This window comes from Hippocampus zosterae, chromosome 2, assembly GCF_025434085.1.
Source record: "Hippocampus zosterae strain Florida chromosome 2, ASM2543408v3, whole genome shotgun sequence".
NCBI lineage: Eukaryota > Metazoa > Chordata > Actinopteri > Syngnathiformes > Syngnathidae > Hippocampus > Hippocampus zosterae.
Window position 1 is genome coordinate 16,219,215 of NC_067452.1, and position 26,816 is coordinate 16,246,030.

At 44.7% G+C, this 26,816-nt stretch overlaps 2 protein-coding genes across 6 annotated transcripts in view; one reads left to right on the plus strand and one right to left on the minus strand.

Moving 5' to 3' along the window:
• Positions 1–25: 25 nt before the first annotated feature.
• On the plus strand, positions 26–4,795 carry ribc1 (RIB43A domain with coiled-coils 1). Its single transcript, XM_052058446.1, has 8 exons — positions 26–283; positions 868–1,094; positions 1,178–1,395; positions 1,651–1,765; positions 2,051–2,169; positions 3,021–3,251; positions 3,795–3,961; positions 4,058–4,795. The coding sequence occupies exons 2-8, from the start codon at positions 896–898 to the stop codon at positions 4,137–4,139; spliced, it is 1,131 nt and encodes a 376-aa protein (XP_051914406.1). The 5' UTR covers positions 26–283; positions 868–895; the 3' UTR covers positions 4,140–4,795.
• Positions 4,796–12,254: 7,459 nt separating this feature from the next.
• Positions 12,255–26,816, minus strand: part of l1cama (L1 cell adhesion molecule, paralog a) — a 54,743-nt gene continuing 40,181 nt past the window's right edge. For all 5 annotated transcript variants that reach the window (XM_052058422.1, XM_052058423.1, XM_052058424.1 and 2 more), the window contains 23 exons: positions 26,683–26,811; positions 26,188–26,358; positions 25,775–25,889; positions 25,384–25,568; positions 24,351–24,482; positions 24,108–24,254; positions 23,136–23,247; positions 22,232–22,392; positions 21,999–22,158; positions 21,635–21,759; positions 21,427–21,528; positions 21,108–21,305; positions 20,963–21,033; positions 20,651–20,876; positions 20,451–20,566; positions 19,606–19,822; positions 19,302–19,424; positions 17,724–17,900; positions 17,518–17,631; positions 17,296–17,445; positions 16,876–17,007; positions 15,959–16,047; positions 12,255–15,651 (listed from right to left, as the gene is read on the minus strand). In XM_052058422.1, coding sequence (XP_051914382.1) covers positions 15,418–15,651; positions 15,959–16,047; positions 16,876–17,007; positions 17,296–17,445; positions 17,518–17,631; positions 17,724–17,900; positions 19,302–19,424; positions 19,606–19,822; positions 20,451–20,566; positions 20,651–20,876; positions 20,963–21,033; positions 21,108–21,305; positions 21,427–21,528; positions 21,635–21,759; positions 21,999–22,158; positions 22,232–22,392; positions 23,136–23,247; positions 24,108–24,254; positions 24,351–24,482; positions 25,384–25,568; positions 25,775–25,889; positions 26,188–26,358; positions 26,683–26,811 — 3,386 coding nt within the window. In that variant the 3' untranslated portion in view covers positions 12,255–15,417. The remainder of the gene's footprint in view (positions 15,652–15,958; positions 16,048–16,875; positions 17,008–17,295; positions 17,446–17,517; positions 17,632–17,723; positions 17,901–19,301; positions 19,425–19,605; positions 19,823–20,450; positions 20,567–20,650; positions 20,877–20,962; positions 21,034–21,107; positions 21,306–21,426; positions 21,529–21,634; positions 21,760–21,998; positions 22,159–22,231; positions 22,393–23,135; positions 23,248–24,107; positions 24,255–24,350; positions 24,483–25,383; positions 25,569–25,774; positions 25,890–26,187; positions 26,359–26,682; positions 26,812–26,816) is intronic.

A 26,816-nucleotide genomic window follows, 5' to 3' on the forward strand; every position in this document is an offset into this window, starting at 1 on the left:
AGCGCGAGAGCTGTAACCTCGCAATTTATCGCGAGATTCCAAGTGCTGTGTTTTGGCTTGACTATTTTTTTTATAATGCAGTCCAGGTGGTAATGATAAGTAGCTAAATACTAGGATTTCTTTGTGTATTATCAAGCTTAACACATAACTAAAACATCGGATCATTATTTTTAATTGATAGAAGATTAGATGTTACCATGGATACCGAGGGTCACAAACACAGCCGAGTTGTGTTCAGCAAGCGACTGTCTTGATTATTTCGAAACAAATTTCATCATATAGGGTGATTGACATTCTAAACGGATACATTGCTGATTCAGTGTTGCTTTAGAATTTCAGCAGGTGGACAATAATGGATAAACGGAGTACAGACCTTTATTTAGTGTTGTGTGGTTAAACCACTATACATAGGCAGTAAACGCAAGAGTCAAGACTGTACAGACAGTACTTTCCCTTTCATTTTCTCTACATGTAAGTCTGAATAATAATCACTTTTCTTGCTTTTTTCTATTATGCTGCAACAGATGGAGGATCAATAAAGTCTAATGCACCACTCGATTATGAACACAATCCAGGACAATCAATAAATGTGTAATTTAAATAAAGAAATATTTATAATACGTTTTCATATCTTAATTAAACTACTTATAGCTTCATGATAACTATTTTAAATGCTGTGCACTTCGACACAAGTGCCATATTATACCGGTGCATTATTTGATTTTTTTTTATACGTTTATGCTATGAGTCACCTTAGATTGCCCAGATGCACCAAAGTATGGCCTGTGTCTTTATTAATACTTGACACGATTGTGTTATTTCCAAATGCATAAGATAGAAACATTGCAATGTTGTTCCTCTTTACAGATTAAAAAAAAAGAAAAAGAGAGAGAACATGTACAAAATACAATTCCCTGTTGACCAATCGATTGAGACCGCTGTGGAGCGTAGACAGGCTGCCGAGGCTGCACGCAAGGCTCGAATTTTCAATACAAGGCAGCGTGTCATGGGCCTTGACCTGGATGCACTGCACAAACAGACCCTGGAGAAAAAACACAGCAAAGAAATGGAGCAAGAAAGGGACAAAGATTTTGGTAAAAGACACAGAATGACAGACAAGATGACACAGAGAGTACCGGTAAATGAAATAATATTTCTGTGCATTTTCATGTTGCAGACAAGCTGAGACTGAAGCATGATCAAGTGCTGTTACAGAGAGACACGGAGGAAAGGAAAGTACGCGAAGCTTTACACACTGGCCTGACTCAGTATTGGGACATCCAGCAGCGTGTGGAAGACTCGCGTGATGCCGATCTCAAGTGTGGCTTGAGGGGGGTATTCGGGATCACTATTCCTGAGGCTGAACTCGGGCCTTCCAGCATGCAGATCTTTCAGGTGGGCTCACCTCAGAATGCAGACATTCCCAATTTACAGTAGCAAAATTATGAAATGGAGAAAGTAGAAGAGAAAAAGTATGTAGATAAATATAAATATATGCATATTAAAAATGGGTGAGTGGGGGTGAGTCCAGGTTTTCAGGACCATCTATTCAATAGCCTGACCAGCAGACTATGCCATAATGAATGGCTGAGGCCACCACAGAGGTCTTCAGGAGTGACCCTTATCCAACCTTATTTGTGTTCTCCATAGGGCGAAGATATTGGAGCGGCACAACGCAAGAGAGAGCAAATGAAAAAAACAGCAAGAGATCTTCTGGCACAAAGGGTCCAGCAGGAGAGAAGCTGTTTTGAGGACAAGCACCGAAGTGAGTAGAAACCCAAGATGCGGTGATTATTATTATTATGACAAGAATCTATTTAACACATTCATTTCATGGTATGCGCACCCTATGATGACAATGAGAGCTATTCTGTTCTAACAAAACACCCACAATAATCTCAAATCTGCATAATTTCTTCCTGTGCAAACAAGCATCGCAGCCAGCCCTTGTCAAGAGAGAGGTTCCATTGATGGACAAACTTCAAAGGGAGTCGTTATGTATGTGTGAGCGGGTGAACAAGTGTTGATTTGCATCACGTGTGTGTTTCAGAGATGCTGGCTGAGAAAGAACTGTTGCAACAGGACCACAGCTGGAGACAGCTACACAGTGCTGAGGAAAAAGGCAGAAAAGCTGCCCGGATTGCTCTTGATCACTACAATCAAGCTCTGGTACAATACACACACACACACACACACACGCACACACACACACACACACACACACACACACACACACACACACACACACACACACACACACACACACACACACACACACACACACAAACCACTATTCACCAGGTACAAACGCAAATACAACTAAACTAGGGAATTTTTCAGAAGGTGCAAACAAAACATACATCTCATACTATAAAATGTCACAAAGCGTCAATCGTCTATGTAAACTTTAAGGGTGCCACTCAAAATGTTAAGCCTACTTTACATTGCAGTTAGTCCGAGAATAAAACGAAAACTCCCTGAAACAACATAATTCAGTCCAATACAAACGCTTTACATTGAACACAATAAACTAATCTGATGTGATTTACACTGACAACTCACTAACTCATATCTATTTGGTCCCGTACGACGGAGCGTTTTTCTGCAAGCCTTTTTTGCCATAAAAGCCACCAAACTTCCTGGGTGACCTGCATAAGGATCGCTGGGATTACGTTAATACGTTAAATGTGTCAGGTGTGCGCCACATGTGTGTGACGTGGCAATGGTGAGGGTAAGGGTGTTCTTAATGCTGTTGGGCTGTCGCCGATAACTCTGACAGACTGGGCCGGCCTGAAATACTGATGGACTCACCGGATTGACCACGCCCACCACTGATGTTTACTTCCTCATCGGTCTTGACGACAGACATCTCACGTTTTGTCTATTGCAAAATAATATAAAAAATGGAAATACATGATAATTCCTACTCTTACCAATGGTGCCTACAAAGGTTTTAAGCATCACAATTAATCAATGAACTACATGAAAGACAAGGCCTGACAGTATGTGGCTCCTTGCAGGCTACCGAGCAGGCTGAGCGACTGCAGGAGTCACGTCGGAGAGAGGAGAGGGAGAATCTTGCTGAAAAGTGGCACACATTGACATCCTCCATGATGACAGAGGGTTGGGAAGCTGCCGTGAGCCAGCTGCAGAAAGGGAAGCCTGCTGCGACCAACATGTGGAAGGGCATGAGCCCCGAGCAGCTGAGCGCCATCTACAGGGAAAGGGGGGCACAATGCATGGAGAGACAGGTAGATAATGGTACCTTGTAACTGAGCGACAACATTTACGAACACGCTTAACGCATGGGTGCAGGTATTAGACGGTCGATGAGACAATGCCATGGCGTGGTATGCTTCTCCATGTTCAGAGATGAGTGACGGTGGGGGTTCCTTTTCGATCTTTCCCATCTATGAGAGCTGGAGGCTATTGGGGGTTGGACATGGCTGAGAAGGTTTTTTTTTCTTCTTTGTGGTCTCCAGAGCAATGATCGGCAAACAGCTACTCACTCATATTGAAACTTCCGGGCAATTTAGCATATTGCCATGCAAGGTCCACACAGAGACATTCCAACAGAGATTTAAACACAGATCTAATGATTGTGAGGCAGACCTGGTAACCACTAAACCCCATGTTGCAGCTCACTGTCCACAAAGATGAAAGAATACAATCGCGAATAGAATTGCCATCTAAGGGGGAACGAAGGTGTCACTGAACAACTGACTGATTGATTGATGAAGTGGTGCCCCAATGCAGTGATGATCTAATAGCCAATCTTTGTTATCAATGATAAGAGATGGCGTGATACTGAGAAGAACCGGGAGGCAGCGTGGAATTCTCAACTCTTAAAGGTATCCAGTGACGCCTGGCAAGAGGAAAAGAGAACGGCAGAACTCAGGAGAGCAAAGCGGATCCAGGCAGACCAGTTCAACAAGCAGCTGTCCAAAGAGCAACAAGCACAGTAAGCAGCAAGCACAAAAAGCAAATTGAATCCAGACTGCGGAGAGAGTTACTTACCGCTAACCTTTTGTGCATTTTTGTGTTCTCTTACATTCAGTCAACAGCATTTGGACAAGGAGCTGTACGCCAACAAACCAACCCAGGAATACTTCTGCCAATTTAACACCACCTCTCGCTGATGCTGACGTGTGACATTGTAATACGCATTGAAAAGTACATATAATGCCATTCTGTTTTGTTATGTTTTGAAAATTAAGTGGAGTTCTGGCGGTGCGAGGTCGGACGGTTGATTTTTGTTTCAATGCAAATCCAGTAGCTCTGAAGTTGGTAACCCATAAAAATATTGTGTTTCGAGCTGGTACGGGATCATGTCTACCAAGATTGAAGAGCAAGTGAATCTGTAACTGCAACACAACGAACGTTCCGTGTGTTTTGACAAATGTTTCCACAATGAAAGTGCAATGATGCTGCCATGAATTGGACTGGTGAGCACCAGTCCAATTCATGGCAACGACTGAAAAAGAAATGAAAAACAATGGCATTATTTTAAAAAAAAAAAAAAAAAGCAAAATGGCATTACTGAATATGAAAATGGTATTAGATGTAATTTTCGAAAATAAATACACTTTTTGGTTTCTTTACTTGATTTGTCTTTTATTTAACCTAAAAATGTGTGAGATCATTTTGCCTGACCCTGTATTTATATGTACCGTATTTTCACGACTATAAGGCGGCATTAAAAGTCTAACATTTTCTCCAAAATGGACAGGACGCCTTATAATGCGGAGTGTCTTTTGTATGAGCTGAGTTCCAAAACCTGGCTGAGACATGCTGTTTATATTGAGAAAAGGCGGAAGTGAGGTCGACCAATCAGTGAAGGGCGTCCGTGGATATATATATGTAAATATATGGAGAGAGAGAGAGAAAAGGTGTACGTGAATGATGACAGGCATGCTGCGAAGAGGTTGGCCAATCAGTGAAGGGCGTCCATGTATTTATATGTAAATGACCTCATCCATATTCCTACGCCTGTCCGCTCTCTTCGTTCCTCCTCCTCTGTCCTCCTCTCTGTCCCCCCTGCTCGCCTCGTCACCATGGGAAATAGAGCCTTCAGTCGCTTTGCTCCCCAGCTTTGGAACTCACTCCCAGCTGACCTTTGTAATTCAGACTCACTAACACATTTCAAATCCAGCATCAAAACACATCTGTTTCGACAAGCCTATTCACTCAGACCATAAAGCCATTATTTATTTATTTTTGTTCTATTTATTTTTTCTTATTTGATGTTGTTTTTAACATTGTATTCGTGATTTTAACTGCTTGTTGTAAGATGTCCTTGAGTTTCTAGAAAGGCGCCCACAAATAAAATATTTTATTATTATAATATATGGAGAGAGGTGGACGTGAGTGAGGACAGGCATGCCGGGGGGGGGGAGGGGTCCGCCAATGAGTGAAGGGTGGGCGTGTAAGTGGACGCTAAAGGCACGCCTCTAGCAGGTACCAGCGCCTGTATAAAGTGTGAGTATGTGCATAATTGCAAAACAACTTCGGTTTTGGTTTCCAAGAACCCCCAAAAATGAATTCCACAAAGAGACACGCCTACGAAGCTCAATTCAAACTCCAAGCCATCGGTTATGCAGAGAAACATGGGAATCGAGCAGCCGCCAGAGAATTTAATGTCAACGAATCCATGGTTCGCAAATGGAGGAAGCAGGAGAATGAGCTTCGCCAAGTCAAAAAGACGAAGCCGAGTTTCCGTGGAAATAAGGCGAGAGGTGGCCCGAGTTGGAAGACCAACTGGAGCGGTGGATTCTTGATCAAAGAGCAGCCGGCAGAAGCGTCTCCACGGTCACCATTCGACATAGGGCAAAAACGTTAGCCGAAGAATTGAAAATTTAACATTTTCAAGGAGGTCCGTCTTGGTGCTTTTGCTTTATGAAACGGCGCGATCTACCCGTGAGAGTGAAGACGACCGTGGCTCAGCAACTTTCAGCGGACTACAAAGAAAAGCTGGCCGTTTTCCGCACCTACTGCAGTAAGAAGATTGTCGACAAACGCATCCAGCCTAACCACATAACCACATAACCAACATGGACGAGGCCCCGCTGACTTTCGACATCCTGGTGACCCACACTGTGGAGAAGAAGAGGACCAGCACGGTTGCGCTACGCACAACGGGGGCACGAGAAGTCTGCTTTTACTGTCGTTCTTGGTTCTCATGCCAACGGACAGAAACTGCCACCTATAGTGATATTTAAGCGAAAGACGCTGCCGAAAGAAAAGTTTCCAGCCGGTGTCATCGTGAAAGCAAACCAAAAGGGCTGGATGGACGAGGAGAAGATGAGAGAGTGGCTGAGTGAGGTGTATGTTAAGAGACCGGATGGCTTTTTCCATGCCTCGCCGTCACTCTTGATTTGTGTCTCCATGCGTGCCCATCTCACAGCAGTGGTGAAAAACAAAGTCAAGCAAATGAACTCCGAGCTTGCCGTCATTCCCGGAGGACTTGACAAAAGAACTCCAACCGCTGGACATCGGCATCAACCGGGCGTTCAAAGTGAAGTTGCGAGCGGCATGGGAAAAATGGATGATCGATGCCAAACACAGCTTTACGAAGAGTGGGAGGCAGCGCCGGGCTAGTTACGCCACAATCTGTGAATGGATTGTGGCTGCTTGGACGAACGTATCTCCTAGTACAGTTGTTCGAGCTTTTGGCAAAGCCGGCATCATTTCTGTGGAGCCACATGACGACAGTGACTCTGACAACGAGAGGGAACCCGGCGGTTTGGATGGATTACCGGTACTTGCACAATTGTTCAATTCGGATACAGAAGATGACGACTTTGAAGGCTTTCTGAGTGATGATTGAACAAAAAACGTGAGTACCTTGTAAATAAAATACACCCAAACTCAGTTCTGCTTTCGTTGCCTTTTTAAAAACGTGTTTTAGCGTGTATCCGTATGTCTTGGCATGCTACCGTATGCTTCAAGCTAATGTGTTAGCTTGCGCGCATGCATGCCGTATGTTTAAGCTGGCGTATGTTTTACCACTGTAAAACTGCGCCCAATAATACAGAGCGGTTTGTCTATGTGTAAAATACAGAAATGGCACCCATTAATGAGACTGCGCCCAACCGTACGGTGCGTCGAATGGTCGTGAAAATACGGTATGTATATACTGAAGTTATCACTTATATATGTTATATGTTTAGCTTAAAACTTTGTATCATAGACAGGTCGACTTTGAGTATTAGGTCTCTGTCCTGAACATCCGCTACTTAAAACAAAGAATGTAGTGTGAAGTTGGGGTCCTATTTCCCCTTGAGTGATTAACAGCCCCAAGTGTTTTCTTTTGCGTCTCCCACCTCGGTAAAGTTCCTGAAGGCTGTCAAGCTCCCTTGGGGAGGAACTCTTATCTCGAGATTTGTGCACAGCAGATGTGGTCTGTACTTTGTCAAAATGCCAAAATCGAACTTTGCTTGACTTTCTTTGCCTCTGATTTTTACATAAGGGGAAGGACTTCCCGCCCCTAATTAATATAATTAACATACTATGCCTATGTATATGTGTGACTGTAGTTGCTCGGGGCTTCCTGATTAAATCTGAGACAAACAGGAGTCCGAATCAATTCGAGTTGTTTCACACTTGTGCCATCAACGTTCAGTAAAACATCTTGCAAGAACTTCTCCATTTCCAGCCTCTGATTTTCACACATCAACCCAGCCCGAATCAAACAAACACGCAGAGGACCTGGGGAAGTGGAGAACGGTGAAGGGATCCCGCCGTGTCCACAACAACACGCTTCCCCCTGCTTGATCGCCTCCAACAATATATATACTGTATATACATATATATATTTTTTAAAAAATCCTCATCTCACCCCTCGGGTGGTGTCCGTCCCTCATTCAGCTCGGGTCCTCTACCAGAGGCCAGGAAGCTTGAGGGTTCTGCGCATTATCCTTGCTGTTCCCAGCACTGCACATTTCTGGACTGAGATGTCCGATGTTGTTCCCGGGATCTGTTGCAACCACTCATCTAGTTTGGGGGTCACTGCCCCGAGTACTCCGACCACCACAGGCACGACTGTCACCTTTACCTTCCAGGCTCTCTCCAGCTCCTCTCTGAGCCCTTGGTATTTCTCGAGTTTCTCGTGTTCCTTCTTTCTGATGTTTCCATCACTTGGGACCGCTACATCCACTACAACGGCTTTCCTCTGCCCTTTATCTATGATCACTATATCTGGTTGGTTCGCCATTACCATCTTGTCAGTCTGGATCTGGAAGTCTCACAGGATCTTCGCTCTGTCATTCTCCACCGCCTCCAGAGGTGTTTCCCATTTTGACCTTGGGGTTTCCAGTCCATACTCCGCACAGATGTTTCGGTAGACTATGCCAGCCACCTGGTTATGGCGTTCCATGTAGGCTTTCCCTGCCAGCATCTTACACCCTGCAGTTATGTGTTGGATCGTCTCAGGTGCCTCTTTGCACAACCTACACCTTGGGTCTTGTCTGGTGTGGTATATCTGGGCCTCAATGGCTGTGGTGCTCAGGGCCTGCTCCTGAGCAGCCAGGATGAGTGCCTCTGTGCTGTCCTTCAGGCCAGCCCTCTCTAGCCACTGATAGGACTTCTTGAGATCAGCCACTTCAGTTATGGTCCGGTGGTACATCCCGTGTAGGGGCTTGTCCTCCCATGATGGTCCCTCTTCCAGCGCCTTATCCTCTGTTCCCCATTGTCTGAGACATTCTCTGAGTACGTCATCCGTTGGAGCCTTCTCCTTTATGTATTCATGGAGCTTGGATGTTTATCCTGGACAGTGGCTCTCACACTCACTAGTCCCGGGCCTCCTTCCTTTTGGCTTGCGTACAGTCTCAGGGTGCTGGATTTGGGATGGAACCCTCCATGCATGGTTAGGAGCTTTCGGGTCTTAACGTCCGTGGTCAGAATCTCTTCCTCTGGCCACCTTATTATTCCTGCAGGGTATCTGATCACTGGCAGGGCATAGCTGTTTATTGCCCGGGTCTTATTCTTGCCATTGAGCTGGCTTCTTAGGACTTGCCTCACTCGCTGGAGGTATTTGGCCGTAGCCGCTTTCCTTGTTGCCAGTTCGAGGTTGCCATTGGCTTGTGGTATACCAAGGTACTTGTAGCTGTCCTCAATGTCTGCTATTGTTCTTTCAGGGAGTGAGACTCCTTCAGTGCGGACTACCCTTCCTCTCTTAGTCACCATCCGACTACATTTCTCAAGCCAGAATGACATCCCGATGTCGCTGCTGTAGATCCTGGTTGTGTGGATCAGGGAATCTATGTCCCTTTCGCTCTTAGCATACAGCTTTATGTCATCCATGTAGAGGAGGTGACTGATTGTAGCTCCATTTCTGAGGCGGTATCCATAGCCTGTCTTGGTGATTACTTGGCTTAGGGGGTTCAGTCCTGTGCAGAACAGCAGTGGGGAGAGTGCATCACCTTGGTATATGCCACATTTGATGGACACTTGGGTAAGTGGCTTGCCATTCGCTTCAAGTGTGGTTTTCCACATCCTCATCGAGTTCGCAACGAAGGCTCTTAGGGTCCTGTTCACCTTATACAACTCCAAGCATTCAGTGATCCATGTGTGTGGCATCGAGTCATAGGCTTTCTTGTAATTAATCCAGGCTGTGCACAGGTTGGTACGATGGGACCTGCAGTCTTGTGCGACTGTTCTGTCAACCAGGAGGTGATGTTTGGCTCCTCTGGTATCTCTACCAATGCCCTTCTGTGCTTCGCTCATGTAAAGATCCATGTGTCCACTTATTTTAGCCGCAATGATGCCTGACATGAGCTTCCATGTTGTGGAGAGACAGGTTATTGGCCAATAGTTGGATGGGACTGCACCCTTTGAGGGATCCTTCATGATCAGGATCGTTCGCCCTTCGGTTAGCCATCCTGTGTGAGTCCCATCCGACAGCAGCTGGTTCATTTGTGCTGCTAGGTGCTCATGGAGTGCTGTGAGCTTTCTTTAGCCAGTAGGTGTGGATCAAGACTATTTCCTGTATGTCTGCCACTGTTATGGTAACTGGGTTCTGTTCAGGGAGGTTGCTGTGCTCCTTTCTCAGGGTCACCAGCCATTGTGCACTGCTGTTATGTGCAACCTCCGTCTCCCATATGCCTTTGCAGTACCTTTCAGTTTCCAGTCTTGGTGGGTCAGCTCTGTTGTTCGGACCCTGCCACTGAGCGTACACTTTCGCAGGTTGTGTTGCGAACAGCCTGTTTATTCGTCTGGCCTCATTCTCTTTCGTATACCGCTTTAGGACAAGGCTTGGAGCCTTTGTTTGGCAGTTTCGAGTGCTTCAGGTATGGTCATCTGGATGTACCTCTCGGGTATCGGCCTTTTCATCACACCTCTCTGGGCCTCCGTCAATTGACTCACATCTTTCCGAGCCGCCTTGATCTTAGCCTTCAACCGTCTTTTCCATGGTGGGTAACGTATCTCATAGCTTCCATGGTTGCTCTTATAGCCAAGCATCTCAAGGATTACTGATGCTGAAGCGTACATCAGCTCATTGGTTTCCATGATCGTTACGGTAGGGATCGCCCTCAGTGCTGCATTCACACTTTCCATGAGACTTTCAGGTGGTACTTCACATAGTCGTTGTAATCGGTTTCTAGGTTGCCCAGCTTCTTGCCCCCGATCCTTGTGGGGATAAAGCGGATTTGAAAAAAAATTGAAATTAGTGTTGAATCCAGATGATAATATTGGATACAACCATCCATCCAAGTCGCCTGTACATCTCCTGAAAACATATCTGGATCCAAATGAATTTACTTCATCAAAAACGTTTTTCAGTATTTTATTTTCTGCAGCCTTTTGATGAATTTACGCTATCTTGGGGCCGTGCAGTTTGCGTGTGCACGTGTGTGTGTGTGTGTGTGTGTGTGTGTGTGTGTGTGTGTGTGTGTGCGCGCGTGTGTGTGAGTGTGTGCGTGTGCGCACGCTCGTGCGTGTTTAAATTGACTATCAACAAGAAGATGCTTTAACGGCGCCCCTTGACTTGTCATTTAAATGCTAGCTACGAGACGTGTCGGATGACAGAAAGGACATGTACGGTTGATGTGACACCACTCTTGTCGGACATCACATGCTCACTGTGGTGCTGCATCCTCGTTTTCATGACTGCATCAGATGAAAAAAAAACGTTTTCACCGCAGTTTATGGCCAGTTGGCATGAAACTTAAACATTCATTGGCAACGAAATACAACAAACAGCTTCCGATTTTCACCAAATTTGCAAACAGGCAACGTTTTTCCCATTTTTTATTTTTATTTTACCTTCTCTTAATTTGCTGAACAGCCAAATTTTACTTTACTGTAATAATATGGCAAGAACAAAAGCAGCATGACAAAGAAGAAACATGACAACTTGCTTTCAGATAATGCTCAGGACTGCTGAAGCTGCAGATTTTTAAAGTGGTTGTAACTGGGTTGATCAGAGCATTCTTTCAAGGGATTGATTTTTAAAAAAATTTAAGGGCGGAAAAAGGTCTCACTCAATAGCCCCCAAAAACTCCTGTACCTCATGTTGCAGGCAGTAGCACATTAAAGCGGAAGTCAACCCCAAAGTTGTCTTGACAGTAATATGTTCGATGTGCGTCCACGAGTCGACATGCGGCATTCTGATACGTTTTGGGTTTGTGGAATATGAGTTAGCAGCAAAATCCACCCATTTTTAGCCACCTGAGCGATGGCCATTTTTCCACTTTCTCTCAACTGAAAATGACATCACAGTGGCTTAGGTGTCAGGTAACGACCAATAACGGCTCACCTGTTTTGTGAAGCAGAGCCGTAACTGGTCGTTACCTGAGTCACTGTGATTTCATTTACAGTCGACAGCAAGTGGCAAAATGGTCGCCCCCCCTGACATGGACAAACATGGGTGGCTTTTACTGCTTAACGCATACTGTACTCCACAAATGCTGGAGTCACGCTGCATAGAACTTACTATTGTCAATAAAATTTGGGGGTCGACTTCTCCTTGTCCTGTCCAAATTTTGAATTGAGGAACACAAGTGAACAGTATGTCGAATGGCTATTGATTTTTATTTTTAGGAATTGTTTTAAATCTAGGCTACATATGCCAGACCGATTTGAACTACTAAAAATTTATAACAATGGTTATGCCCGTATTGAGTAATAATTATAGTATCCATGATTGGGGACTTTCGTAAAAATGTAAAAAGACCATTTAAAAAAGAAACCCAACACAGCTTTTTAGAGTTTTTGTTGTTGTTGTTTTTTTTTTTTTTTTTTTTTTTACAATTGACCAATTGACATATCATTTCCATCTACAAAATCTCCAAATTATAAACAACTTTTACTCAAATTAGGGTACGAATAATGTACAGACAAAAATCATATGTGAGTACTACAAAAAAAATACATTCTCTAGATGTGAAGTAAATACCAACTATGTGTATATATGTAATTTGCAGATGGCCAGACATTTTACCTTTCTGCAATCTTAAACTGCATGAATAAGTGTACGGTGTTTGCGCGCAAGTCTCCACCCTCTTTTATCTGCAAGTGCCGCTCCCCAAACAAAATATGGAGCGTGACAGTACCGAAAGAGACAAAGACAAGATACAGAAAGCAACACATAGGCCTTGACACAAAATGTACAATATATCTCCAATCATAACATTACACTTGATGAAGGAGTTATGACATCAATCTGGTGCTCTATGCAAAAGCCAGTAGGCACAGGAACTTGTCAGGACAAGAAGATATAATACTGGAATATGGCTAAATAGATACATGTCGATGCAAATATATACACCAGATGCTACTCGGCGTTTTCACAGCAAGTTCCCCTTTACCTATTGTTAGTGTGTTAGTGATGGCATGAAATGGTACGAAACCTGACCTCAGTGCTCATGGCCAACAGATCTCAAATCTATGAAGTATGTCAATAAAGACAAGGTAGAACAAACACTACCTGTCAAAGGTTTGGAGACACTTGCTCAATCAAGAGCACTAGAATATCTGTCGGACCTTATTTAAGCGAACCGTCACAACCCACGTGGACTATTTAAAACGATAGATTCTGTACTCAAACCCCCTCAGCCTACTTGCTTGGATTCTTCACCGAAGATGTGCAACAGATTTCCTTCAGTTCTTCATTGATAAGGTCTCTACAGCTAGGACACCGGTCTCAAATACCGCACCCGACCCCTCTGTCCATGTTCCGTGTTCTGCTGTGCTAAATGCTTTTGAGACTGTGCCCTTGACGCTTTAGGAGGATGTAGTTCTCCAGACAAAGACATCTGGCTCTCCCTGCGACTCCCTTCCCCCGCATTTCCTTCAGGAGGTTCTCCCGAGTGTTGGTGCATCGTGTCTTGGACATCATCAACATCAGGCTCTCTTCTGGTATAGTTCCCCAACAGTTTAAACATGCCGTGGTCCAACCCTTGATCAAGAAACCTGGTCTTGATCCAGATGTGCTGTCAAGTTTCAGGCCCATTTCCAAACCGCCTTTCATTTAAAAAAATCTGGAAAAAGTGGTGCACATGCAGTTGAAACATTTCTTGGATGAACATAACATCTTGGAGGTCTTCCAGTCAGGTTTCAAGATGATGCATAGCACGGAGTCAACCCTGTTACGCGTATCTAATGACATCCTCCTGGCAAATGACACTGGAGACCATAGGGTGTCTAGTTTTATTTGGACTTAACTGCAGCATTTGATACAGTGGATCACAATAATCTGCTGACTCGTTTGCAGCACTTGGTGGGCATGGGCGGTAGTGCTCTTATCTGTCCTATTTAGCTGACAGAACCTTTTGTGTCAGCCTTGGCTGCTCTGAGTCACGCACTGCTCCCCTGTCATGTGGTGTTCCACGGGGCTCAATTCTGGGGCCTCTGCTATTCTCGCTGTATCTGCTCCCACTGGGTTCCATCTTAAGGAAGCATAGCATTCCCTTCCAATGCTATGCAGATGACTGGCAGATCTATGTCCTCCAGCAAAATAGACGCCTTCTCGTTAAGGCCACTTCTGTCCTGCCTGGAAGAAATCAAAACCTGGATGGCACAAGATTTCTTGAATTTCAATGAAAAGAAGACAGAGGTGATACTGTTTGGTCCCAGTGGCCCTTGTACATTTCATCCTGTACACTTGCGGCCCCTGTCTCCTTATCTTAAGTCAACAGTCTCAAACTTGGGCCTTAAACTGGACAGCGATTTCAAACTTGACCGGCAAATTGGTGCTGTTGTTAAATCCAGCTTCTTTCACCTTAGACAGCTGGCCAAAGTAAAACCTCTCCTCTCTCATCTACACTTTGAGACAGCAATTCATGCCTTTGTCAGATCCCGGCTTGATTACTGCAATTCCCTTTACTTTGGAGTCAGCCAGTCCTCCATTAAGCGCCTTCAGGTGGTCCAGAATGCCGCTGCTCGCCTCTTGACTGGTACTCGTAAGAGCGAGCACATAACTCCTACTCTGGCATCCCTTCACTGACTCCCCATACATTTTAGAGTTATTTTCAAGATCCTCTTATTTGTTTTCAAATCTCTAAATGACCTCGCGCCACCGTACCTCTCTGAGCTCATTCTCCCCACACACCTGCCTGCCGCCTCAGGTCTGCGGACCAGACATTATTAGAAGTTTGGGGGGGGGGGGGGTCAATCAGACATTCTTTCGGGACATTCTTTCGAATATTTGGATTCTGTTTCTGGTTTAGTCTGTAATATACAGTGTGAAGGAAAGGAAAGGGGGAAGGGACGCAACACCGCACACAGGCCCGTCTCCTCTTGAAAGTTGTGGAAAGGCATTGATTGACATTTGCCGATCACGTACTTTTCCGGCTGATTGATTAGAGCACCGTACATTAGAGTGTTTTTCTGTCATTATTCAAATAAACATGAAGTGGAATTCAAACGAAATAAATATACATATTACATGAATACATGACTAGCTCATAGAAATGGTGTACATTACACGATCATCAAAAAAAATCATTGGCACTTAAATTGTGTGAAATGATTGAAAAAAACATGGTAAATGACGCAGATGTGGTCCCATTACACTTCCTTTTCAGTATGCAACTGCTCTCTACGCAGCCCCCTTTGATCACGTCTGCCGCACAACATTCCGTTTTTCTATTTTTTTTGAAGAGCTTTTGAGGCAAGAAATAAAGACGATAGATGAAAGTTAAACATTTACGTTTTTACACTGCACACATGAAGAAGGATCAGGTAGAGTTAACGGATTTCTCCATGTGAGGGTTAGTCAGATTTACGTCACATGGTCCAATACTTTGGACATGCCTTTGGTCAAAACAGTCTAGTCGATCAGATGACACCACCAGCATCTGAGTTGTCAATGCATTGATTGCGCCTTGGTCATCAAACTACTCAGCAGGGAACAGGAGCGTACGGGCACGTATGTGTTGACGTGTTTTGGTCAGACGGTCCTCTGCGGATGCGTGGAGGTTAATTGAGTATGGTGACTTGGTTGGGCAGGCCATTGGTGGCGGAGGAAACGGTGCTGTGGTTAAGCGGGGAATTATCTGGCACCTCTGGGCCCTCGCTGGGCCGACTGAACTGGCTGGCGAGAGACTCATCCAGGTTGATTTCGGTGGTCAACACGCTGCTGCCATTGAAGTTCAGGTTGTCCTCGCTGCACAGCTTGCTCTCCTCGCACAGTGATGGCTGGCTGGCAGTGCGCTTCTCCATGTCGCTGCGAGAGGGAGCAGTTCAATGAAAGGGGGAATCGAGCCAATACTTTGATTGAACAAAATAGCACGAGCAACACGCAAGCTGAAACGGTCAAACAAAATGTTGCAGAGAGGCCATTGCAGTATTTGGGATGGGGATGAGAAACCACAGCATACCTTTCAAGAGATCTGCAAAGCAGGTTCAGGCATCAGGAAGGAAAGAGGACGATAATGGCAGCAGAAAGGGTTAAGGAAGGTGATCGGTGCAGAGGGAATCGGGATACTATCACAAGTCCAGAACATGACAATCAACGTACACATAACACGACCAACCTGTACTCTCCAAAGGTCTCGTCCTTCATAGGCCGGGCTTCTGAGTCCATCGGGCCTTCTTCTTTGTCTTTCACTAAGAGGAAGACAAGTGGAGTGGAAGAGGAAGACTTGAGTATTAGCTTGAGGCTCTCTTCTCAATAATTATCAAGGGCCTATTTACACCAATGCACGGGAGTCCGGATCCAGATACAGTTTTAAGTCGACCATGCATATACCTAAAAAAATGAATCTAAGTTTAGATGATTCTATTGTATGCAGCCATTTGACAAAATAAAATTGAGTAAATTCAACACTATTTTTTCAGTGTACAAAAAAAGGCCATAAAGGACAGATAACATTAGTGGTCTGTCGTATCAACATGTTTAAAAGTCCAAAGCCCTTACTTGTTATGGACCAGAGGCAGTCCATACATTTGGTACCTTGGCAGTCAGTGGGGAATTTACCCAACTGAATCCACCTCTTAATAGCACCACTATCACACCGCAATTACAGAAACCTTAAAATAAATCATGAAGGCAATATAACAACATGTTAACATACATCAGGTTCAGAAACAGAATCAAAACATTTCAATAAAATACACCATATTCACCTAAAGTGCTGATGATTAAATGTACTCAATGTGTGCAGATGCCAGCAGATAAAAATGCTAATTATCGTGGGACAGCTAGCTTGCCATCTGAGACAAATAAATTGATTAAAAAAAAATTATGTTGTCGATGAACGTCAGTGCTTCTGATAGTGTTCGGCCCACCACTTCTATATTTTCGAGCTGTAAAAGTCAAGCTTGTGGTGACTCAGGCCCTGAGAACGTAAAAATCAAGGGTACAAAAAAGTACCTTTGAAGCAACCACCACACAATTGTAAAAATATTACAAGAATAAAGGATATTGACACTTGCCTGAATACTTTCCCCCTTTGTTCCTCTGGACAAAGCAAAGGATGAGCAGTATGAGCAGAAGCAGCACAATGGCGCTGACCAGGCCAATGAACCATCCCTGGGTCGCAATGCCGGGCTGCATCTCAGTCACTCCTTGAAAGTAGATGGATATTTGCGAGAGCAATGTTGGCAACACACAAGGAGAGGGAACGCTTCAAAAGAAGCGACATCCAAACAAGCCACCTCATTATAATTTCTGACAGGGTGGCATCGCCCCAGGGAACTGACAAAGGCTAACACTCGAAAGCACTTCAATCGCAACGCAGGGAACTACAAGGAGTTCTTTCTCTATAGGATTGATTTGATCTTTAAACACAGGAAACCCAGAGGAACAGCAGATAAGATGAGATAAGACAACACTCTCATTCATGAATGCAGTACCTGTTCCCTCTGTGTCAATCTCTGTCTGAAAGAAGGTAACGTTGCTGTGGATGAAGTGCAGATGGTAATGGGAACCGGGTCTGAGACCCTGCAGCTGGTAGAAGGACTGGGAGGAGTCCACCCTCTCTGTCTTCTTCCACTTATTAGCATCTGTACAGACGTAAATTACTTTGAGCTCAACCTCCAGAAGGTCATTGTTTTGAAAACACAAGTTTGCCCTACCGTTCTCCTTGAAAAATTGGATGTGGAATCTAACATTTCTGTGCCTCTTCTTGGTCAGCCAGCTTATATTAACAAAATTCTCTCCAGGAGACACGCTGATGTTGACAGGAGGCACTGAGAAATATTCAATATGATGGAATTTGTGTTTGTGAGTGACCAATGCTTGAATGCTGCGTCAGCTGCGTGAGGTCAAAGAAGCTGCATACCTCCATCCAGAGTGGTGGCACCTTCCCTCATTATGGGCTCTCCATCTCCGGCGGCAGTGCGCCCCCTCAAGTAGAAGCGGTAGTGGCTATGGCGATCAAGGCCCTTCAGGGTTAGGTGGCTGATTGTGGCGTCATCGATTTGCACCACCTGCATTGGGCTGTCGTCATTCTCCACGACTGAGTGTGGATGAGAAGATATCTAGTCAGTGTAAGGATGACTTCAGATTGACCACAGATGCCTTTAATGATCGCTATTTTACTGCAAATTTAGAAGATAGTGTTTAGGTCAAGGGTCGGCAACCCAAAATGTTGAAAGAAAAAAATATGTCTGGAGCAGCAAAAAAAAAAAAAGCCTTCTATAAATCTTACAATGAAGGAAACACATGCTGTATGTATGTATCTCAGAATTATTTATGTTATTCACTCCTTTGTTGAATTTATTTTGTGATTTCCTCACTTGATTTTTCTGTTTTGGTGCATTATTTTCGCTTTTCTTAGTGTCATTGAAGTGATCATTAATTTCCAGTTTTCGGAGGCTGTCTTTGAACGCCTCTCGAATCAAACGAGAGGAGAGAAGGCGCGGAGTTGGACGCAGACGTTTCTGTGTTTGTCGAGACTGTTAAAAGCACATATAAGGTGTATGTTTTAAAACACCAACACGGGAGCTCTCCTTTTTTTTCGGAGCTGCAACATGTATCTATATCTATATGAGCTATACTTACTGCTTACTATGCTTTTTGTTTTTGGTTTTGTTTTTGTTTTGTTTTTTTCTACAGTGACACGATGAGCCTTCATAATTAAATGGTTTTTTTTTTTTCGTGCAGTGCATTCTGTAGAGCAGGGGTGCCCAACCTTTTTTGACCGGAGATCTACTTTTCGTTCAACCAACACACCGCAATCGACCCGCGCATTCACAACACACTTAACAGCCACATGCCTACATTCGTCAAGCTCTGACACGGAGGCATGGGACGCACTTTTTGCAGCGTTTTTGACTATCGTAGCTCATGTGTACCGTTGCTTATCACGGCCCTACAGATTCTCTTTGCCAGTATCCTCGGTAAATTGTATATGAAACGCCGGTTGTTAAATTGTATTTATTTATTTATTTATTGCAATAGCGACCTGCCCTGCATCTCGCCCTGCCAATAGAAACGTGTGTCACCGTCGTTGACAGAAACGATGAAATGTAATATTTATTCCACAAGTTTTTACGACATTGGAAAACGTTAAGAATGTTTGTGTCGTGTTTTTACTCCTACAGAAACCAAATTAAAAATAATAATAATAATTCATGAATGAATAATAATTCCCCTTCGACATCTTTTTCCATTTTCAAACATTTTTTATAAAGCTCCGGGAAGCCGCTAGACGGCGCGAAAGAGCCACATGCGGCTCTGGAGCTGCGTGTTGAGACCCCCGGGTTAAGTACAGGATTCAGGTTAGTCAAGGATGTAGACCTGGCTGTATAGGCCATTGGTGTTTTTTTCTGTTCGGGGTCAAAAGTGAGCTGTAGCCTATCCCAGCTGGCTCCAGAAGAAAATTGTGTGTCATGTAGGAAATATGAATGATGCTCACTTTGTTGGTACTGCAAGTGGTACCCAATAAGAATCCCATTGGGCTGACTTGGCGGTGTCCATCGCAGCGTCATTTCCGTCTCAGATGGACTGTCTAACGCCAAAGATGTTGGTGGATGCGGAACTAGTCAAAGAACATACAAAGTAGGTGATCAAATGGCCTTTTAAACTGCACTTATTGTATACTGTTTCCGTTGTGTTCGACTCATCCCTGTCATTTCCTCACCCTTCCTTACACCGCCTCTAGTGAGTATTACAGGCCACCCGAACCCCCGCCATTCCAATTTGGAGCCTCCCTTTCTTACCTCCCTCATCAGTCTCGAAGGACACCATCTCTGATGCCGGCCCATCTCCTTTGCTGTTGAACACGCTGACAGACAAGGCGTAGTGGGAGTACGGTTGGAGATAACCAATCACCTTCCTCTCCTCATTGGCTCCAGTCTCAACAACAACAGTGGTTACTGGCTCCCTTGCTCTTTGAGCTCTGTGGTGACCCCGGGGACCAAACCTAGTCAAGTGAATCTAGAGCCAGAAAAAAAAATTACTTACATTTCCTCCGATTTTTCAAGGTATCTATCTATTCATTTACTTGCTCCTACTGTGTGGCCTAAACGGGTTGCGTGAACGCTGGCGCGTTTTGGCTGCCGCTGCTCAACCCGTATTTTCATGTTTTTTGTTATTGTAAAGTGTCCTTGGGTGTCTTGAAAGGCGCTTATAAATAAAATGTATTATTATTATTATTATTATAAACTTCCTTGCCTCTAGCCACCTTTTCCAATTGCACCACGGGGGACCAAATATGTTCCAAAATCAGTTGCGGGAGTGACCGAGGTCTGCCTTGCGGTCTCCCCCAAGTAACACATCATTAGGGCTCTGACAGATCTTTTCTGCTCAATCACTGGCCAAAGCTTGCCTACAAGAATGGTGAACAAATGAAAAGGTCTTGCAGCGATGAATTCGCTGCAGTAATCCACTAATCGCTCTCTTGATCAGTCCTTATTCGTGAACACGACCCCAACTTATTTCACCTCCCCAAGCAGGATATTGCTTGCTGACATGACTTCTGGTTTGACTGACGAATTGAGGCAAAGAGCGGGTAGATTTCTTTCTGCTAATGTTAATTTCAAACGTACAGATATGAGATCGGTACCTTGTAGCCAAGCAGATGTCCTCTGACAGTCTCTCTGTCTATTGCAGCCCAGGTCACCCTGATGGCAGTGCTGTTCATGATGACAATGCCCACATTCATGGGGGCCTCCAGTGGAACTAAGGCAAAAAGGCAAAAATATATATACACAACGCGACTTTAAAATATTGTCGTTCAAACAATGGCTTGGAAAAATGACTTACAATTCTCGCCTGAGTAGCCAATGACAGGATCTGGCTCAGGTCCTTCCCCCTGTTCATTGACAGCCTGCACTTTGATCTCGAACGCAGAGAAGTTGCCGATCTTACTGACAACTAACGGTGGCGCCGTTGTGTAGTTGGGATGCCAGTCGGGCCCGCTGCCCACCACACGCCTCCACAGGACGCGGTACTTGAAGTCAGGTCCATTAAAGTCTCGTTTGTCCATTTCCTGTCATAAGAGGAATACTAACCTATGAGACATGAAAACCTCTGAAAAATAGCTGATGCTGCTTCATGCAATTTCACGTCTGGTACCTCCCAGGTGATGACAAGTGTATCCGGGTCGGTGGACTCACTTCTGACATCTTCAGGGTTATTGTCTGGTGCTACGGTCATAACATTTGAGGTTAAGTCACTGCAATGCAAATGCGTGGTTATAGAGGCTACAAACATCTCTAACCTTCAGCAGCTGTATTGTGGATCTCAGTCGGATTGCTCGGAGCACTCTTGCCCACCTCGTTGATGGCAATGACGCGGAAACGGTACGACATGTAGGGCCACAGAGAGAGACTGGCGCGGTCCTTGTTCCCTGATACTCTGCTCAACTCTTCCCAACCTCGCTCATTTGAAACCTGATCCTCAAATTCAATCACATACTCTGCAGAGGTAAACATTTTAGAGAATGATGTAGACTTTAATGGAGTCCTAAGGAAACATCCAGGATGTGGATGAGGTCTTAGCAAAATGTCAATCAGCCCAACATCGGCGTCATTACTAACCTATCACAGGGCTGTTGTGTTCGTCTCCAGGAGTCCAACTGAGGGTGACCGCGCGCCTTTTAGCTTGTGACAGCTGCAGAAGAGCGGGAGGGTCCGGACGATCTTCAGATTATAAAATGAATTGTCATTGCATGGCTGAAGTGCTTTGCTCTTATACAGTTTTCCAACAGCATTCCATGTTCATCCGATCACAGAGCGGTGAGCTCACCATGTAGCGTAAGTGTGCCAGTTGCTTCAGCCATGTCCAGATTTGTGATAACTTGGCACGTGTAGTTTCCTTCATCTTCAGGTTTGGCATCAGAGATAATCAAGTCCGGTCCTTCAAATGTGTATCTAAAAGACGGAAAGTTAGGAAATGACAAATTATTCACTTAAAGCCGTCATCCACACGGGTATGTCCAGTAGAGAGATAGATAACTATCTTCGCTTAGACTATTTTGGGTGCTTTTATTCCACTCTCACGTCTGTATTATACAGTTTTGAGTCGTCTACTACAGTTGCCTTATATGCAGTTGCCGATGCTTTGGCATTGCATTGATGAAACAATGAATTTGAGTCGAGTGATGTCTAACTTCAGATCGGTGCCAGATGCAAACAGCTTGTGGTCATTCTTCCTCCACTGAGTAAGTGGAGAGGCCAGTTTGGGATCCACAAGAGAGAGACAGGTGAAGATGGCAGTCTGTCCAGGCTGCACCTTCAGAGCCTGCGGAGGTGACAGGATCATTGTTCTGTCTGCAGGAGAAAAGAAAGGACATGCTGAGGCATGCTACCAATGTGTGTGTGTGTGTGTGTGTGTGTCACTCACTGAGCACCTCCAGTTCTGCACTGATGGACAGGTTGGTGTTCTGCACAGAGCACGTGTAGAAGCCTTCATCGTCATGGGTGACATTGAAGATTTCTAGACCTCCAGTGGTAAGAGGGTTAATTCTGGAATCCGCCAGAAGGGAAGAGGCACTGCCACTGTGCCTGGAAAAAACACACAGCCACATATCATATTTTGTCAAATTTGATGTACTTCTAAGAAGCAGCACTGTTTGGTGCAGTTTCCACTGTCACAAGATGTAAAGGTTGTAAAGAAGGCGATCAAAATCATCATCTTTACCATACCATGTATGTGTACTGGTTGCAATGGCATCCATATATGTGCGATACATTGCCTGGTCGACAAAGAATTACCACTTGCTTACGAAAGTGGGATTGGAACAGGAGAAAAATAATGTCCCTTTTTAAGCAAGTATTTGAATAATGATGGCGGCAGCAGTGATCTAACAGTTAGCACATCCATTTCACTGTCGTAGTCGTGGGGTTTGGCGTTGGATTCGAAGATCGCACCTTCCCGTGTGGATTTTATGTTCTCACCAAGCCTGCATGGGTTTTCTCCAGGAACAGGTTAAGCGAAGACTTTTAAATTGCATTTAGATGTGAATGATGATGCTTCGTCTATATGCGTCCGACGATTGGCTGGTCCAGAGTGTGCCACGCCTCTTGCCCAAAGTTAGATGCGATAGGCTGACTTTGTCCAGCATAAGGATAATGTGTACACAAAATAGGGGGATTTATGCATTTGAACAAGGGTTTGCTGTTTTGCATGAGCGCCAGTCTGAATCACGCTCCAGATGCAACAGTGTTAGGCTGCTAATGAAATGCACCATACACTATCAAATGAGAAGGTGTGGGACAAAAAATAAAAGTCGACTCGATTGTCTCACCATGAGACTTTTGGTTTTGGAGATCCAAAGCTGTCACACTCCAACAAGACTTTCTGGCCTTCAGTCACTGTGTAAGTGTTGCCATCCTCAGTTAGGATCTGTGGAGGAAGCTCTAACACAACAAAGGGAGACGAGACACAGACACGCAGTAAATCATGACGGCAAAAAGGTCTGAAATGCACTGCTCGATTAATTCAGCAATGAATCATGGGTTGTACTGGACTGGAGATTTGTCACAGAAGGCTGTCTTCATCTCAAGCCATTTTGGACAGCTCTATGCCGAAAGGTATAGAGCAAACCCTTTTCGATTCCCACTGCATGTAGGAATGAGTTTGGTCATGTGACAGAACTGGATGCAAGCCTCAACGCCAAGGCCATCCACACAGGTTGCGGTCCCGTCGTGAGCTCATCCTGACTTCCAAACTCACAAATGTGGCTGACCCTCATACTGTGAAGAAGAAGCCCATTTTCCCGGCATCTCAACTTTCCTTGTTTGTCTTTTGACTTTGGACTTTCACTCCTTACATTTTAAAATTGATGTCTGTCTTTTTGACTTCCTTCCTGCCAAAATAGGCATGTTGCTTCTTCAACCTCTGTGGGCCACAACATGGCTTAAAAAAGACTAAGTAGGGAGCGATAATTCTAATGGACTGATTGATTGAACGACTGACTGACATTTTGATGACTTACAAGGCGGAATATGAACCAGGGAACATGATTAACAACGCAACAGAATCAAAGAAGCAAGGTATTCCTTATCCAAGGCCTTATTTAAGAGAATCATGATGCTATTGCACCCTTTTACTTTTACTAGTACATTTCAGAAGCGGAGTTTTTTTTTTTTGCTTTTACTTAAAGCCTTGAAAATAGTGCTTTTATTAGTTTTAGCAGTCATTTATTTTACCCAAGTATCGTATGATAGCACTTTTGCCACACGTGCCATTACAGTAGTGTAAAGTCTGAAACCTTTACCAATTATATAAACGTTGGTGTTTGAGAGGATGGCTCCGTGCTTGTTGAAGGCCTTGCACTGGTAGACGGCCGTGTCTCCAAAATTCACGTCTTTTAGGATAAGAGAGCCGCTCGGTGTCAGAGTGCGTCTGGAGTCTTTGTCGGTTGCTGTTAAAAAAAAAAAGAGCACACGCACAGAGTAAAAGCGCAAACTATGTGCAAAGTGCGTTATTCAGACGTGCGTGCATTTGTTTGCGTACTGACATGAGAGAGGGATCCCATTGATGGTCCAAGCGATGACCGGAGTTGGGATGCCCTCTGCCTGGCAGTCAAGTCTGACAGTCTCACCGGGCGCGTATAACATACTGACCGGTTCTTTGGTCCAGTAGGGAGCAGCTAGCGAATTAAAAGGGAATCACATGAGTGGTTTTTATTCTTCAAAATGTACATAATAATTTAAATAAACTTGATTGGAAATGTGAAGACTAGCAAGTGTTGCTAAACTGTTGCGTGCGCCCATGAGGTTTGCAAGAGATTTAAAATGACATGATGATGTGTTAAAAATCTCCTAAATCTACGCATACATTTGCATTTGTTGCTTCCACAACAAAATTGGATTCATGTTTCAAGGGGGAGTTTGCGGTTTTCCCAAAAAATGAATTAAAATAAGTCATATTTATATAAGTCACTATTGGCATGACCTGACAGAAGAAGTACATTAACAAAATGGGATGTAAAAAAATAAATCATTCGTCCCTGTCCACATCTCGCGCCTCTAATTTGTTTTGCAAAAAACCACAGTGCCCCGAAGAAACGAATCAGTGGGAGGAGGCCTAATTGTCAATGTTTCAATCATTTACTGTGCACTCGGGAGCACACATAATGGGCGCACCCCCGTGGTCTTGCGCTGACGTTGCACATCTAGAGCTTTGCCGAAACTATGGCGGGAACATCCACATTGGGTGAATTAAAAAAACAAAAACAATTTTAAACAGCCCATCCAAGTTTGCCAATAACTGTGTAAAACACAAGCAAACAGAAGACTTGGCTTGGGGCATAGCGACACAATGCTACATTGAAATCAGTTTTAGCAACTCCACCTTTAATTGTTCAAAGTTTAAATGAAACTTTTAAATGGTATTCATTTTTGTGTCAAGCAGCTTTTCATGACTACATTGGAATTCATCTGGACTAGTTCTGGCCTGTCTGGGGGAGCGAGGTATGCCGTCACTGTCAGGATGTTAACGGGGAAGTGCGCATGTATTTACCGCTGGTTGTGTGTGTGCGTTTGATGTACCTTCCACTGCCACAGTGTAAGAGTGTAGGGCCTTCCCTTGGGTATTCTCAGCAAGACACTGATACTCGCCAGCATCACTTTCTGAGATGTTGGTGAAGCGCAGACGCCGGTCAAACATTTCTTTGGCAGTCCGTGATTCGGACAGCTCGCCGTCCTTCCTAACCCACAATACTTTGGGAGTCGGACTGAGAGGAAAGAATTGACGGATTGATTCAATTGAGAGGAAGAGGAAGGAGATGCAAGAAGCAAAGTGGGCAGGAGAGTGCAATAGCAAAGATAATAGGAGTGGGAGGAAAACTGAGTGTCAAGAAGGTCCACTTGACTGAAAGGTACGTCTGCAGGCATCAGATACGTTTCAGCACATACGATAGGCGCACATTTAGACACTCACTAGCCTTGGACGATGCACTCGAGCTCCATGGTCTGGCCCCTGAGTGCATGGTAAGTGCTGTGGCTTCCAGTAGGTCTCATCATGTGGGGCCTTCTGTTCCGCAGGACTGAGTTGACTGAAGCACAGGCATTCACACACAACAGACCCAAGTGTCATTTCTCAAGGTGGTCTTATGTAACATGCTGGTCATCTCGCCTCTGCGTGAGCCACAGATGTTGGCAGCCACATCCTATTGTGAGATGTTACCACCCAGACGGAGGAGGTAATAGCTCCACCAGTGGTGTGTCTGCTAGGTTGCGTTCACTCGTGTGGCCCAATTAAATTGGGCTGAAGTCGCAAATTCGCCATTATTCGCCATTATTGGAGAAACTACATTTTCTTTGGTGCATCTTGTCGACTTGAGTGAAACTTACTCGCGTTGACGGTGAGAGTGACAGGTTGCTTTGCCAGAATGGTGCGAGTTGCCAGATATTGGACATTGCAGGTGTAGTCATCCCTGCTGTCCGTGGTTTTCAGGTGGGCAAAGTACAGGTTGCCATCCTTGCCCACCACCACCCGCTCGCTCAGTTGGATGTGACGGAGATCTGCAAGGAGACAAGAGACAACAGCACAATTCAATGGAGACCAATGTGGACTTTGGTTAGAATACATAGGCCACTTTGGCACACGTAATCAGATAAGCGAATCGACGAGATGGTTATATCGCTGTGACTTTTCCACTCGATAAAGCCTATCGACGGCTCCCTTCGGCACACTTAGGCCAGTTAAAAACCAGTTGAGACTGTGATGTCACACGGAGGAAAAATCAAGACATTGATGAGGCAACATCATCCTCATGGTGGATGTTGACTAAAGGATGTGTCAACAGAACACGACAATGGCAAAGCAATGAAAGGGTGTGTACTCACTCCAATCCATCCAGTGAATGATGGGCTCCATGGAGCTCTGTGGGGGGTTGCACTTCAGAACAATACTGCTTCCCTCTTCAGACTTCACATGTACCGGTACTGTTTTCTCTTTCTGCAGGGACGGCGGGGCTGAA

Excerpts from the sequence above, each read along its gene's own strand:
- ribc1 (XM_052058446.1), top strand. The coding sequence starts at position 896 with ATGTACAAAATACAATTCCCTGTTGACCAATCGATTGAGACCGCTGTG. Across the intron at positions 1,095-1,177 it reads AGAAAGGGACAAAGATTTTG|ACAAGCTGAGACTGAAGCAT; the intron begins GTAAAAGACACA and ends TTCATGTTGCAG. Across the intron at positions 1,396-1,650 it reads CCAGCATGCAGATCTTTCAG|GGCGAAGATATTGGAGCGGC; the intron begins GTGGGCTCACCT and ends TGTTCTCCATAG.